Source organism: Cydia fagiglandana, chromosome 13 (assembly GCF_963556715.1).
Source record: "Cydia fagiglandana chromosome 13, ilCydFagi1.1, whole genome shotgun sequence".
Taxonomy (NCBI): domain Eukaryota; kingdom Metazoa; phylum Arthropoda; class Insecta; order Lepidoptera; family Tortricidae; genus Cydia; species Cydia fagiglandana.
This window is the reverse complement of record NC_085944.1, coordinates 3191431-3207321: the sequence shown is the minus strand read 5'-3', so window position 1 is coordinate 3207321 and position 15891 is coordinate 3191431. Positions and strand designations below refer to the sequence as shown.

The following is a 15891-nucleotide window of genomic DNA, read 5'->3' as shown; positions in this document are numbered from 1 at the left end:
GTTTCACGATAGTAATACTAATGTTTTTATAAATATAAACAGGCAATATTTTTCTATGAACTTAAAAGTAACTGTTAACAATATGGGGGGCCAAATTACAACTATCATCTACAATGTTTGTGCCATTGTTTGCTACAATAAAACAGTTTACAACGTAATTTGAGCCTTCGTAAATTAAAATAAGCTTGACAGTTGCTTGTCACTATTTGGCGCCTGGCGGCTAGAAGGTGTATTTTTATAGGTTTTACTCCAAATATGACTAACGATAACTCATCGCTAGCCATATATATTGCCAGTTTATAACTAAAAAAAAACATGACTTGCACCGCGAATCAAGGCTAACGTCACAGCAACCACTTATCTGACCAAAAAGGACCTTACACCATTACAACAAGGTCCATTATTGGCCAGTCAGTGTCAATATTAAAAGGTTATCAACACACAAAACACAAGAACGAGTTACCGTCGACACGTCGGCGATATGCGTTAGGTCCACCTGCCGCGCGTAAGCGGTAAACGTACAGATTTCATTACGTTTGCAACATTGCCTCCTTAGTCGGTGGTGTTCGAAATTGAACTTTAAATCAAAGGCCTCAAAGTTGCTTTTTCTTTAAAGAAAATGTACTTTTTTCGGAACTGACAATGAAAGCAATGTTAACAAACTATTATAATTCAGATAGGGGGTCAAGTTGCAGGTTGGGAGGCAACAGTTAATTAGGAAGAGCGGGGTCAGAATGGAAATTTTTTAAAAACTGAGCTTAACATGAATTTTTAATAGATAACCTTAACGGCCATTGGAATTTCAATCAATGATATTAGAAAATAGTTGAATTTACTTTTTAATGGAGCGGAACAAGCCAAATGGAACTCTATTCCATTTCATAATGATTTAAATTTCAATGGTGGTAAAGTACTGATATTAGGACCGTAGGACGCTAGAAGTTAAGACTCAATCAGGAACAACGGTTTAAAAAAAACACTGATGTCAATTTATATTTTATAAGTTTTTTTAATACTACTTGATATAATGTAGCAAATATCTTCTAAGGAATAAATTGAAATATCAAAGCACTATAGCAAATATGCGTAGCAAATACATATATATTCTCTAAGGTAGGCTAATTGTAAACTCTATTATATTTACATATAAATACATTTTTACATGTTTTGCTCAGTTTTTAAATATATTTTAGAAGAGTATATTCATATAACATACATTATATTATACACAAATATTAATAGATTTATATATAACTCTAAATGTAACATGACATCAAGGTTTGCTCAAATTTGGCCCTTAAATCAATTTATTTACATTTATACAGGGTGGCTAAAAATAACTCCATTTCCGTTGCCAAGGAGTTTTTGGGATTATACTGAACAATTTTTACTATGGGACCAAACTTGAAATCGCAATTGGTCCCATAGTAAAAGTTGTTCAGTATAATCCCAAAACCTCCCTGGCAACAGGAATGCAGTTATTTTTTAGCTACCCTGTATGAATACTTTTCGTCACCTTGACTGTCAATAAGGAACGATTTCTAAAAGCATCTCTATGCCTATAGCTCCTTATTGACAACTAATAAATGTTCCTTTTTTCTGACGCATACACATTTGTTTCCATGGCTAAAAACGAGTCAAACCTTCAAACATAACGAAGCAAATGTACACCAGTGACACATTAATAAAAAAGTGTACCCAAATTTTATTCACAGCTAAACATGTGAGACTGCAAACCAATGTACATGCAAATCATAACCTCTAATCCATTTAAAAAGAAAAACAAAGCGATGCAGTTCAAAGTGGACTGGGGATTTAGTATCAAAGACATTTTAGTATAAACATGGACGAATAAAACGAAGTTCAAGTTCATAAATATGTATACATTTCTTCACCTTAATCCATAGCAATAAGGAGAAAAAATGTATACTTAATTATGAACTCGACTAACATTCGGATGTATTACTGTTGCGATATTAGGCACTGAGGGCCAACCGCGAAGCACGTTCGTCATGTTGCTCTGTCACACTTGTAAATTCGTTCGTAAGTGTGACAGGGAGGCAACACGTCGAACGTGGTTGATATCGCCAGTGTAAACGGTAATTTCTTTGATCAAATAAGTAACAGATCAAAGAACGGCGACATCTAGTAGCTGACATCCGAATGTCGTCTCAAGACCGACAACGTCTAAACAAAATGTTGTTACCCCAAAACTGACGTTAGATGTCGTCACTACTGCAACAGGACTCAGTTCCATCCTTAGCCCCCATTCGCACGACAGCTATTTCAACGCGCGTTAAAAAAGCGCTTGAATCTGTCCACACTCTAAATTCGACTTAACGACCAAGGCTTAAAGTCGAAAATCCAACAACGCTTGATAAAAACGTCACCGCTGTCGTGTGAATAGATAGATAGAATAGAATCCATTTGTGTCATTCAAACGCTTTTTTAACGCGCGTTGAAAAAGCTGCCGTGCGAATGTGCCCTTAGTGTTTGGCGCTTAGAGTATTCCACCTGTCCAACTTCTTTGTCCAATGTGTATTTTGTCTCACATTTTGCTTAATGAGAGAGTGAGACGCAATCACATTAGACAATCGACAAAGAAATTGGACTGATGGAATACCTTAGATCTGTGGTCGTAATTCGACTTCTTTTCAATAGATGGCGCTGAATTGGAGGAATGCGACATTGTAGACATTGTCAGTATTGTTTTATTCGTCCTTGGTACCAAAGACAAGTAAATAACGCTAACTCATACAAAGCTGCGTTTGTCATATAACTGAACATGGTGTACATGACGTTAGCGCGACTTAGTACGTTATTAGTATCTACTTATTACGCCATCTAGTGAAAATACTGGGAAACTTTTATAATTGCAGGGGATTTTCAATTTTATTGACTTGTCTTTCGTATAGTTAACGTTTATGGGAAAAGGCCATGATATAATGGGAACTCATAATAAATACCTATTTTATCAATTATTCAATAGGTTAAGTAATTATTAGAGATGCAACGGATAGTTGTTTGGCCGGATACCGGATACCGGATATTCGGCTTGACCGTCAGCCGAATATCCGGTATCCGGCCGCCGGATATTCGGCCAGCGGAACTATACCTACATTTCGGTTATTCAGGTGCGCATTCTGCAGGTTTGACCTGTTTCCTTGTGAACGTTGGTGCGTACTCATTTCTAGGTTCGAAATGAGTGCGCGTGCAAGTCAATGGAATTATTAAATTGTTTTAAAATAATAAACAAGTACGATTATGACCGTATCTGTTTCTTAAATCCAATTTGTTTACTCCGAAATCAAGCAATGTTACTATCCGGTATCCGGCCGGATAGTAAGTCACTATCCGGTATCCGGCCGGATAGTAAGTCACTATCCGGTATCCGGCCGGATAGTATAATAATGGCCGGATAGGCCGGATACCGGATAGTAACCGGATATCCGGTGCATCTCTAGTAATTATCATTTTAGTGCATTTTAACGCACCGGGAATAATTTGGATCACAATAATAGTCACGGAAGCACATTATGAGTATGTAGAATTTCTTGATAACATTTGAGCCGAAATCTAAAGAAACTCCCATCTAAACTAAAGAGACCGAAAACGTTATTTTGTAAAGTGAAAAAATTAAAAATGATCTAATATAATTTTTCAGAATAAATTCAGCTTTTATAGCGATATGTGTTACACATATTCAGTTTAAGATATTTAGGCACTCCCACCGCGAGCTAGTAAGCTATGAGCTATCGGCTATAAACACGAACAAAAGATAAGCACTCCCGTGTAAATAAAAGAGACACGGCGATATTTATAGTTACTCGCCCAGCGGTGAGCTATAAATATCGCCGTGTCTCTTTTATTTACACGGGAGTGCTTATATTTTGTTCGTGTTTATAGCCGATAGCTCATAGCTTACTAGCTCGCGGTGGGACCAATGCCTTAGTAAATTTAAAAAGAGCTCACCTCTTTAAAGGTGGTATTCCATCTGTCCAACATCTTGGTCCAATATCATTGCATCTCACTAATGTGAGACAAAATACACATTGGACAGGTGGAATAACACTCTAAACGAGTAACTTTAAGCTCTACAGCTGTCAAAATTGAGCCACAAATTATTCCCAAGACGTGAAGACCGTAGAGTGCAATTTTTCTGTCAGTCTTTTAATCATCGCATCGCATTCAAAACCTTTAAATTCCAGCTCAAATATCTTGCATATACCTCCGCATGAGACTGCTGTCGGCGAGCGGCGTTGCCACTCCGAGCGACTTGATGCGCTGTTGCATGGTGGCTGGCGCCATCGTAGTGGAGGGGCTCTATCACCACGCGGACTTTTAAACTCTGGCTCAACTATCTACATACCTCCGCACAGGACTGCTGACGGCGAGCGGCGTTGCCACTCCGAGCGACGTGAAGCGCTGTTGCATGGTGGCTGGCTCCATCGTAGTGGAGGGGCTCTATCACCACGCGGACTTTTAAACTCTAGCTCAACTATCTACATACCTCCGCACAGGACTGCTCACGGAGAGCGGCGTTGCCACTCCGAGCGACGTGATGCGCTGTTGCATGGTGGCTGGCTACATCGTAGTGGAGGGGCTCCATCACTACGCGGATCTTTAAACTCCAGCTCAACTATCTACATACCTCCGCACAGGACTGCTGACGGCGAGCGGCGTTGCCACTCCGAGCGACGCGAAGCGTTGTTGCATGGTGGCTGGCGCCATCAAGTGGAGGGGCTCCATCACTACGCGGATCTTTAAACTCCAGCTCAACTATCTACATACCTCCGCACAGGACTGCTGACGGCGAGCGGCGTTGCCACTCCGAGCGACGCGAAGCGTTGTTGCATGGTGGCTGGCGCCATCAAGTGGAGGGGCTCTATCACCACGCGGACTTTTAAACTCCAGCTCAACTATCTACATACCTCCGCACAGGACTGCTGACGGCGAGCGGCGTTGCCACTCCGAGCAACGCGAAGCGTTGTTGCATGGTGGCTGGCGCCATCATAGTGGAGGGGCTCTATCACCACGCGGACTTTTAAACTCCAGCTCAACTATCTACATACCTCCGCACAGGACTGCTCACGGCGAGCGGCGTTGCCACTCCGAGCGACTTGATGCGCTGTTGCATGGTGGGCGACGGCCGGGCGCCGTTCGCGCCGCCGTCGTATCGAAGAGGCTCCATCACTACGCGGTAGCCAGTGGTTGTGTTGCCGTGGCTGAAATGTGATTTAGAATGTTATTGTTATCACAATAAAATTACACAGTCGGGCCTCACACATGATTAAGAGGAACGGCCTGGAAAGTTGGAAACTGGAGCCTGCATAAAGAGTATAGAGACGCTCATTGCTCTCCTTCAAAACTACTATACTTTACGCCGTCGCCGCCAAATAAGTGGTCGGCGCCCTAGCGTTCCAATGCTAACCTGGCCGACGACATATCTTTGGATGTGTCATGCCCTTGTTTTCTCTTAGTTCCTTAGTTCGCGCGCGGAGCCACGACGCTGCATCGGCGGCGGCGTGGCTCGCAGTCGGCGTGTCCGTCTCACACTCACCTAGTGTTCCTAGAGAGCGGGCTGAGCCGCGGGTAGTGATGTCGCGGCGGCAGGTGATGGTCGGCGGGCGGGAACAGGTTCGCGCCGGAGCCGCGGCGCTGCATCGGCGGCGGCGTGGGCTCGCAGTCGGCGGACTGGGAGGCGCCCGGCCCTTCCATCTCGCAGGAGGGCTCCTCGCGGCCGGGGGATAGCTGGTGGGGCTTGGATGGTTAGTGACGGTGTTACGTGGCTAACACGAACCGTTTATAAATAAAAAATCGAAGTGTATTTTAAGTATAACGGAAGAGGTGCCTTTTGTGTAACGATAAACGAGATAATGATATTAATGATTTGTATGGTAATTTGTATTTTATTTTGCATTACCAAATCTTGGTCTGCCTTGCAATGTTTTAAGTTGTGTCTCTTATTTTAGTTTTTTTAGGCCAATGAAAGAATAGTTTTAAATAAAATAAATTAAAAAATAAGTTAATTAGTAGGTATGGAAATAAATGCATGTAATATATTTTATCCTACAGTATAGTATAGTATAGTATAGTATAGTATAGTATAGTAAAGTATAATAATACTTATGTTTGCTCAAAACATGTAGTGTTAGTTTGAAATGACTGTATGAAAACTGTATGGCCTAATTCACTATACTAAAATTTTAAAACTTTATCACAGTTAACTACAGACAGTTAAATTTTAAATAACCAACAGATATGGTAAACTAATCTTATTAAAAAAAAATTCAACCAAAATATTACTTTGCTAATCCGCGAAAAGGTAACGTGCTAGTCAATCACTGCTAACCCGTTATACTTTGCGTAACTAATCTTATCTTACGGATACTTAACAAAACTAAAACAATCCTAATCAGTCTTCTACAAAATATAACATACTTAACTTAAAATATAAATTCAGTAAAATATAACAAATCACCTGATCCCCAGAAGCATTAAAGAAATGTTAGAAAGTAGAGAGCCAGACATACCCATGTCTTCAATTCACGAAAAACGTAAAGGTGCAAGTGCAATAATCGACCTTATGTGGTGAATTGAAGGTATGTTATAGTTTGCTCTAAAAGCATGATAACTAAACAGTCTAGTTAGCTCTAGGATGTATAAAAGGAAAAGTAGATGATCTTTGTACAATGAAGTGAGTGAATGGAAATGTTCCTGAGTTTAACACACAATGTTTTTTTTTTAATTTAGTCTATTCCATTAGCAAATTAAAAGAATGTAAACAAAGCAAACCACGTGACTCAGTCATTTAGCCAATGAGATACAATTTTTGGGGTTCCGTACCCAAAGGTTAAAACGGGACCCTATTACTAAGACTCCGCTGTCCGTCCGTCTATCACCAGGCTGTATCTCACGAACCGTAATAGCTAGACAGTTGAAATTTTCACAGAAGATGTATTTCTGTTGGTGCTATAACAACAAATACTAAAAACAGAATAAAATAAAGATTTAAGTGGGGCTCCCATACAACAAACGTGATTTTTGACCGAAGTTAAGCAACGTCGGGCGGGGTCAGTACTTAGATGGTTACCGTTTTTATAGATAATGGTACGGAACCCTTAGAGTGCGAGTCCGACTCGCACTTGGTCGGTTTTTTTGTATCTGTGGAATTATATCATTGGCTGAGTAACTACAACATGGTATTGTTTATTTACATTACTTAAAGGTCCTAATGGAATAGAGTACAGAATTTTTTAATACAGTTGCTCAAAAAGTGCTACTTTACGTAGCTGTTTAGCGTGCGGAAAGTTGGTTATCTCGAACTAGTGCTTTTTACTTTTCCAATTTTTTTAAATTTATACTTGTTCCAATTCACGACTACTTATTGATGAGTGTTAATATTAGTTTCCTTTAAACGTCGTAATCAGCATAAAAACCTACCGTTAATGTAAGAATACGAAAAATATTACATTTTCATATTTAATTACTTACCTCTTCATCATTATAACACGTTTATTTTTTAATATTCAATATTGAAAATTCCGTTCTTAATAAGTTGACTGAATGGAACGGAATAGCTGCCAAACGCCCATAGATATAATATACTTAAAGACGACGTCTAACCGAGCTGTCACTGTTACCACTTTTGTTTAGTGTACGATTAACAATGTTTTTCTTATTTTTTCGCAACTGTATTAAAAAACGTCGTTCGGTACACGTGCGGAAATGTCATTCTTCACTCGTCCCGAGTCTTGCCACTCGCCTGCGGCTCGTGGCAAGATATCTCGGTACTCGTGAAGTAATGACATACCTTCCGCACTAGCATCGAAATGTACTGTTCTGTTTTCCAATAGTGTTGAGATATAATTTTGAATATGTACAATATAATTTACACAGAGCCTCACACAGCTCACACCAATATATCTGAAGCCTTCACCGTGAATTAATCACGTTTTTTTTCTTTTTGTAGCTATTTATTTAGGTATTTAATTTCATTATTTATAAGGAAAGCAATATCTACAGTATACACATTGGACTTAAAATCTTTTTACATTTGTCGTATGAAGATTTTTTTGATGAAGTCATCTTACTTTTCATTTTATATGGTATGTTATCTATCATGGCATATGACTCATATGAGCGATTGAGCGGGCTAGACAAATATCACGATGAGAACCTTAATGGCCTAATATGAAATGACACTAAGATGAACCTTTAGAGATTTTGTATGTAGTTTAATTAGTATTAGTAATGATTTGAATGAAATAGAATCCATGCAATATTTAACAAAAATAAAATTACATAAGTATATTTAGAAAGTTTTATAGAGTATTAATTGTAAGTATAGTAAATTAGTAATAGTAAAGGATAGCTATCCGATGAAATAGTTATAATCCATGCAATGCTTAACAAAAATTAAGTTATAAGAAAATTAATTTTAAATGAGGGATAGATTAAAGATAGGAGTAAAACTTTATTTATTTAGAGTAGTATTTGTATTACTTATGATGACAAGTATATTGTAGATGTAGATGTCCCATGAAAACCAATTTCACTCTTGAACAAATAATTCTCTAGTAATAAGATCCAAAAAACTTCATATTTCCGCACCTAATACTCAAAAGTTCGTCATATTCTCTCTTTTTTATATCGTGTCGTGAGACCGAAAAACAATTGTTTTGTTTTTGAATCTGCGACCTTCCATTATCCAATCAAATTGTCAGTAAATTTTGTAATATGTATATTTTTTGTACAGTCGCCATCAAATATATCGGAGCGCCCAAGGTGTTCACAATATGTGAACACGCGCTCTAACGCCTGGACAATAGAGGCGTGTTTAGATATTTGTGAGCACCTTTACCGCTCCGCTATATCTGATGGCGACTGTACATAGGGCCTCACGAGATAAATATGTAGTACTTATAGTAGATTACTCGTCGTTAAAACTATGTTACTGTTTTCACGCAACAGCAGTGCAAACCCCAAGCAAGCTAAACATTAATACACAACATATTTGTACATTATATTACATTCATGTTTTTATTAAATCTTCGACCTTATTCCTGGGGTCACATGATCCATATTCCTCTTGCTTTTTGCTATTAAGCTGCGTAATCAATTTTTAACAACGAGTTATTGATTTCCTTTTACATATTATTGACAAACGCTTTTGGTTTTATCCCGTTCGTCCGTAGGAACCACAGATATATTAATAAAAAAATAAATTTAAAAAAGCCAACATAGCGTATTAGTATAGCCATACAGCGGGGAAATACGGCCAGCCTTCTGGGCACCTTGCCCATTGACGGCGATCTAGGCCAAATTTTTTAGGTTTTTTAAGTTTTATTATGTTTGTTAATTTCTTTCCTTGTTTTTATCAATAAATCCAAGACAACATTAAAATAACTTAAGTAATAAATTAATCAATGCTTATTGAACGACATAAATACGTGATGAACTTGAAATTTTGTCAATAAATAAGTAATCGGATTCTATTCACATTTATAAAGACATATATATGAATACTAGAGATATGCATGCAGAAAGTATTTAAAATCTTGCTAATGTTTTTAGACAATTCTATAAAATCTATAGATTTTTATTGTGAAATAATCCCATAGGCAATGTTGAGAAATTTCTGAGTGTATTCCACGTTTAGTCTAGTATTCAAGTTTCGTCATGTTCTGAACTTTTTGCCGGCATATCAATAGTTTATACACGTAAGCGCGCTCCAATATGGCGTGAACACCACCGTTAAATCCGTGGCGGTTCCGGAAAATTACTGGGAGTAAGCCCAGAAGCTAAAACAGTGGGTTTTAGCTTTTGTCACTTGTCAAACTATTAGTGTTCTATGAAAAAGGAACGCGCTTTCGTGTACGGTTTTAGGTTAAGGGGCCCACTGATTAACAGTCCGCCGGACGGTATCGGCCTGTCAGTTGTTCGGAACTGTTAAAATTTTGTTCTCTAACTGACAGGCCGATACCGTCCGGCGGACTGTTAATCAGTGAGCTCCTTTAGTTCCTGATTCGCCGGATTCTTGTTTCGCCAGATTTACTTAAGGATGCGACAGGACGTCACAATCCGAGTATATGAGAATCCGACGAAACAAGAATACGGCGAATCGGTAACTAAGCCGATTTTAGGCTTGGCCACACCGACTGCGCGAAGTGTAAGTGAAGACTGCTGCGTCACACTCCGTAGTCACTACCACGTATGTGATCAGGTGATCACATTCTTGACTCAGGAGAGACCCCAAATTAGCGTCTCGAGCGTCGGCGTCTAGTCAACTCTATGGCTGCTGCTCGACGCAACTTTGGCGCACAATATTTCCTATAACATCGACGCTCAAACGACGCTAGTCTCTCTAACGGCTCGGCCAGACGACATTGCGCGACTGCCGGCGGCAACCATAGCACCGAACCTTTCGTTCCCACCTATGTCTGCCGCCACTGCCGCCGGTCGCGCAAAGTCGTGGCCGGGCAGTAAGGCGTACGTAGTGAATGTGACCAAGTTTTAGGGCTGATTTAGACGGCGCGCGAACTCGCATGCCATTTTAGTTACATTGCGGACTGTTGATTACGTCCAATTCAACCGACCAATCAAAACCCGCAATGGTATGAAACTCGCATGCGAGTTCTCGCATCTTCTACCGGGTGTGGCCACACGAGCAAATAATTAAAACATAGATTGTACTCCTCAAACGGTGACATTTTTGTTCAATAACTTTAAAAAATTATGAAGTATTTAGACTCCCTATTTTTCATACAAAATAAATATTATCTTCAATGGACGCCATCGCCACGCCATATCATTGTGATTGACGTTGCTTGTCACGGCTTAAACATAACAAAATTCGCAATACATTGCGTCTTAGAATAAACTTTAAGCCTTTATAAGGCAGAGGGAATATATTTCCCACCTGGTTTTGAACTTTATTCCATAGTGATAGGATTCAATTTTGCATAATTCCTGACACCCTTATGCCTTATAAAGGGTTAAAGTGTATTAAAAATCAAACCACAAGTTATTTTTAAAAGTCACTGAACTGAAATGTTGGTCAGAATGAGGAGTGCAGCCTACAGTTTAATTTTTTGCCCATATTACAGGCCACACCCGGTATATGAGCCGTTACTCTAGCTTACAACCTAGCAACAGCACCAAGCGTCTGGCTCTCACCTTGTTATAGTGTGCGTGCGCGCCGACCACGCGGTGCGCCGTCCCGTTGTCGGCCGTGTACGTCTTTACCTGGTGGTCGGTCGCGATCGTCGATATGCCAGAGTCGGAGGGCGGCCGGAGCTCGCGGCGCTTCTTGCCCTTGTACACGTATTTCGATGGGCGGACTAGGCTGGAAGAATACAGAGGGGGTTTAGTGTAGGTATAGAAAACAAAAACATTAACCCCCCGTATGCTTAGACACGGATCCGTGCGTGTGACTTTAAATCTATTGTTTAAAATGTCAAAGTCACTTGACACTGACCTGATAACAAGGCCTGATGACACTCCTCGGTACGGAGTGAAACATGTCAAGCGTTTTTCGACTTAAAATACGTGAGTGACCCGTTTTTAATATATTTAATATGTCTGTGTCTCACGGAAGTTTTGTTATTAAAATCACTTTTTCAATGATGACGACGATACGAGGGGTTAACCCCCTTATTCATAAAACTTTACGGGCCTGCTTTAGTTCAATTATTTTATCCCTTTCTTACAAATACATAAGTCAAAATGACAGATAAGGACAAACGATTATTAGATAATTGAGGTTTGTAACGCGTTTATGAATAAGGGAGTAAATATAAAGGGTTATTTTCCGATCTTGCGTCATACTTCTACGGAAGTATTGACGACTAACGACTATACTTGCGGCAAAACTAAGTGGCGAGTCAGGTCATAATGGCATCTCTTTCACTCTTGGTTAATCTGCACAAGGGTAAAGAAGGTAGCATTATGACCTGACTCGCCACTTAGTTTTGCGGGAAGAATAACTCCAAAATTGTGAAAAACAAAAATTTACTGAACCACGTCAAACTTTAAAACCAAAAGGGACAAACTGGTCTTTTTTCACAATTTTGGGATTCGTTCTTTAAATTAAATATTGACTTTGAAGAGTATAGCTAGGCACCGGTGGAAAAAAAATATCTGCGAAATATCTGCGAAATAACTCGAAAATACACTCAGTAGTTACCACTCTACTTTAGAAATTACGTAATGAAATGAAATAACAATACTACAAACATCCATACATTAGCCTGCTAAAAGTGCACAGGCAACCAAATAAAGGGTTAATCCCATTTGGTTGTCAAGTAGTCTAAGTAATAAATTTTCTCTCACAAGAACATATACAAGGATTACCGCTCAGTAAGAACCTCTAAGCCGTATTTTCTGCATTTTCCCCGTTTGTGGGTGCCGAACGGTGATTTAGTTTCCTGAAATTGAATCGAATCGTTGTGCGGAAATAAGTACCACCGTGAACTGTACCGAATAGTAATATTTTTTATTTCTTTTAAAACTCTATAGGTTTCACAATTATTATTGGTTGAGATCTTTTATTGATGCCTAATATTAGTAATATTGTACGATATTATCTATGCTGCGTATGTGATAATAGCACAAAAGGGACGATTACGCTCGATGTGGCAAAAGTAAACGTCACCTAAAGACCTACTGTCACTACAAAACCATTCAACTTTGGAGAGAAACAACAGGTTTGAACCATTCCAAAGCGCTTATCAAGGCCTTCAGCAAAAAGGCGTCCTCGAACGCCTTAGCGCTGTCTAGGAACCAACTGCGCAACTTGGTAAGGGTGCTTACTGGGCATTGCGGCCTAAATAAGCACATGCACACATTGCACACCATGGGGAAGCGTGACATAGGGCGGTGCAGACTCTGCATGGAGGCAGAGGAGACGCCCTTGCACATCCTCACAGAGTGCCCTTGCCTAATGCGTACTCGTGACCTAATCTTGGGCGGACACATATTACGCCCGGAGGAGGTAAAGTCTCTCGAAACCAAAAAGATCCTGCAGCTATTTGAAGTTGCAGGGTTGGATCGAGAGTTGTAGTAGGTGGCGATCACAATAGATCAGGAATGGTCGCAGTGATACATAGGCTTTGGAGCCTTATATAGCCCCTAATAAAGAAGAAGAAGAAGAAGAAACGTCACGAATGTTTACTTACACAGTTTTGCGACGGCGAGCGCAAATTTTCAGATCTGTCAACTGTCCAACAACATCGTGTCATGCAAAATACAAAATAACACGAAGAACCCATGGTTGACTGGTAGAGAATGCCTTCTGGCATTAAGTCCGTCATTTGTACTCTTCATTTATTGTGCAATAAAGTTTAAATAAATAAATAATAATAAGAACACAACAAACTCTCAAAATAAACTTACTTTTTCCGCGATAAATTATTGTCACTCATACGCAAATATAAATTCGATAAAGATCTCGAAACATTATCAGAAAGAAATATTCAACTCAATTTCACGGTCGGAATTATCGTAATACCAGACGTATTCGTTGGTTGGACTAGAATTAAATTACGATACGAACGAAGCCACAGGGAACGTACTCGAGTATAATAATTGGGGGACATAAACATGTTACTGAACTTACGACAGAACAGTCGAGAACCTACCGTGAGAAAATCTAATTTTCCACACGAGGGAGTTTGCACTTCACTTATTTTGTTTCGTTTGCTACTTCTTTGGAGATACAGTGAAAGGATTTCTTTTCAAATATAGCTCAGAAATAGGATAACGCAAATACTAAATTTCCACTCGTGTTCAATAGTATCTTGAAAATATAAAATTCCACAAACCAAAGAAGGCAAATCACAAACCTCATAACGCCGTCATGTAAAATGTTTGTTAAAAAAAATTGAATCGTGAATCGCTCTCAATTAAAACTCAGTGTAAAATGTGTACATCGAAATGTACAGTCACCTGCAATAATGTTACATAACGAAGGCCGCAAAAATATGTGACACGCTCTTATGGCTCTACAAATAAGATCGTATCAGATATAAAGTTTATTCTCAAAAATTCTCCACAATTACAGTTGTGTTAACATATTATTGCAGGTGATTGGGAGTTACGACACTGCCGTAGTGCGATCTCTTGTAAAGGACTTATAGCGTGGCAGCGATTCACAAAATACACCTACATTCCAAATTTCATTAAAGTATATCTTATAGTTTCCGAGCAAAATTATTGTGACGGACAGACAGACGGACATGACGAAACTATAAGGGTATCTTTTTTGGTTTTTGCCATTTTGGCTACCGACCTCGAAAAAACGGGTCAAGTGCGAGTCGGACTCGCGTCCCAAGGGTTCCGTACATAAGTCCGACTCACGCTTGACTGCACATTTCTAATAGGTTTTCCTGTCATCTATAGGTAAAGTACAATTTTGTGTATATTTTTCAAAATTTTAGACCCAGTAGTTTCAGAGATAAAGGGAATTATGAGAGATGAACGTGCCCTGAGGTTTTTATGACCACACATGTGTGACACATCACTTATCTCACTAAAGAAATAATCACATTTTATGTCAGGATGTAATATCAAAACATAGCTTATGTGAGAATATATTGTATCACTCATTGTATAGGAATCAAATGGTATAGAAGTTCAATTGTAAACCCTGCCGACATTTGCCTTCACTCAACCGAATCGTCTCGACAAATTGAAAACCAGTGGGAAGAGAAGTCACATATTATACAAATGCCCTTCTTTTCAAGTCAGTTTAGTATTCTTTTATGGAAGAAGCCTGATTTGGAAAATACAATATTCGAAGACGTACACAGATCGATCTACCACAACGAAATAAAGCTTGCACAGTCGCCACCAGATATATCGGAGCGGCCAAGGTGTTCAGATATTTGTGAGCGCCTTAGCCGCTCCGATATATCCGATGGCGACTGTACTATGGGTTAGTACTAGGGATGTACCGACTAGTCGGGAAAGCCGACTATCCGGCCTCATTTGTAGTCGGCGATTAGTCGGCGACTAGTCGGCAAAAATGGCCGATTAGTCGGCACATTATAAGTGACAGCAAAATAGGGCAAAAAGAAATAAACAGCAAATATTTACGCATAAGTTTTTCACCTATTTTACCCAAATTCCTAATTAGGGTGCTTACGAAAACTTTTGTTCGAATTATTGACCGCTTGATCGCTTTCTTGTCCGATTGTCCGGTATTTGCATGAAATATATAGCCTTAGGATTTTTTCATTTATTTTATTTTTCAGCGTTACAATATAACGAAGTGTTATAATAGAACGAATAGCGCGACGAAAGGAGTAAAACGGTTATTTTTTAAGTGTATCTCAACCGAACTTAGATGAAACTAATGATCCGGCCGACTAGCCGACTAGTCGGCCGACTAATCGGCCATCCAAGCGCCGATTAGTCGGCTAGTCGGCCAAATCAATAGTCGGTACATCACTAGTTAGTACCCGGCGATAAATTAATATTCATTTTTGTCTAGATGGCATTAGCAGGCGTGGCTCACTCCGCGATTTCGTCGCTTAGCTACAGGTAGCTAAAAGTACATCCGTTCGGCCCCAAGTTTGGGGTTTGCCATAAGCCGCGCGTGGCGCTGTCGCCACCTAGCGGCCATATCTGTGCTGATCGTAACAGACGCGTTTTGTTACGGAGTGAGTCTTCTGTACCTAGTACTATTATTTATTCTGTGACCTGGCTTTGTCATTAGTATGTGTAGGGTGGAAAATCGATTCCATTAATATTAAAGTAGCCACAACAAGCCTGTTGGTACTAATATCGCCCACTGTTAACTGTACATAAGTGGACCTTATGCCTTTTATAATAAGGTCCACCTTTGTACAGTTAGTGTTGCTCTTGTTGTGCTACATAGTAATTTATATG

The 15891-nt window shown here is 39.5% G+C and overlaps 1 protein-coding gene and 1 long non-coding RNA gene across 2 annotated transcripts in view; both read right to left on the bottom strand.

The window, feature by feature from the left end:
• Positions 1-15891, bottom strand: part of LOC134670038 (uncharacterized) — a 139044-nt gene that overhangs the window by 11704 nt on the left and 111449 nt on the right. The gene's annotated exons all lie outside the window — the stretch shown is intronic.
• Positions 1-15891, bottom strand: part of LOC134670030 (palmitoyltransferase ZDHHC8) — a 54932-nt gene that overhangs the window by 11704 nt on the left and 27337 nt on the right. Inside the window, exons 6-8 of the mRNA XM_063527699.1 lie at positions 11179-11347; positions 5561-5751; positions 5073-5225 (exon numbers count right to left, since the gene is read on the bottom strand). Coding sequence (XP_063383769.1) covers positions 5073-5225; positions 5561-5751; positions 11179-11347 — 513 coding nt within the window. The remainder of the gene's footprint in view (positions 1-5072; positions 5226-5560; positions 5752-11178; positions 11348-15891) is intronic.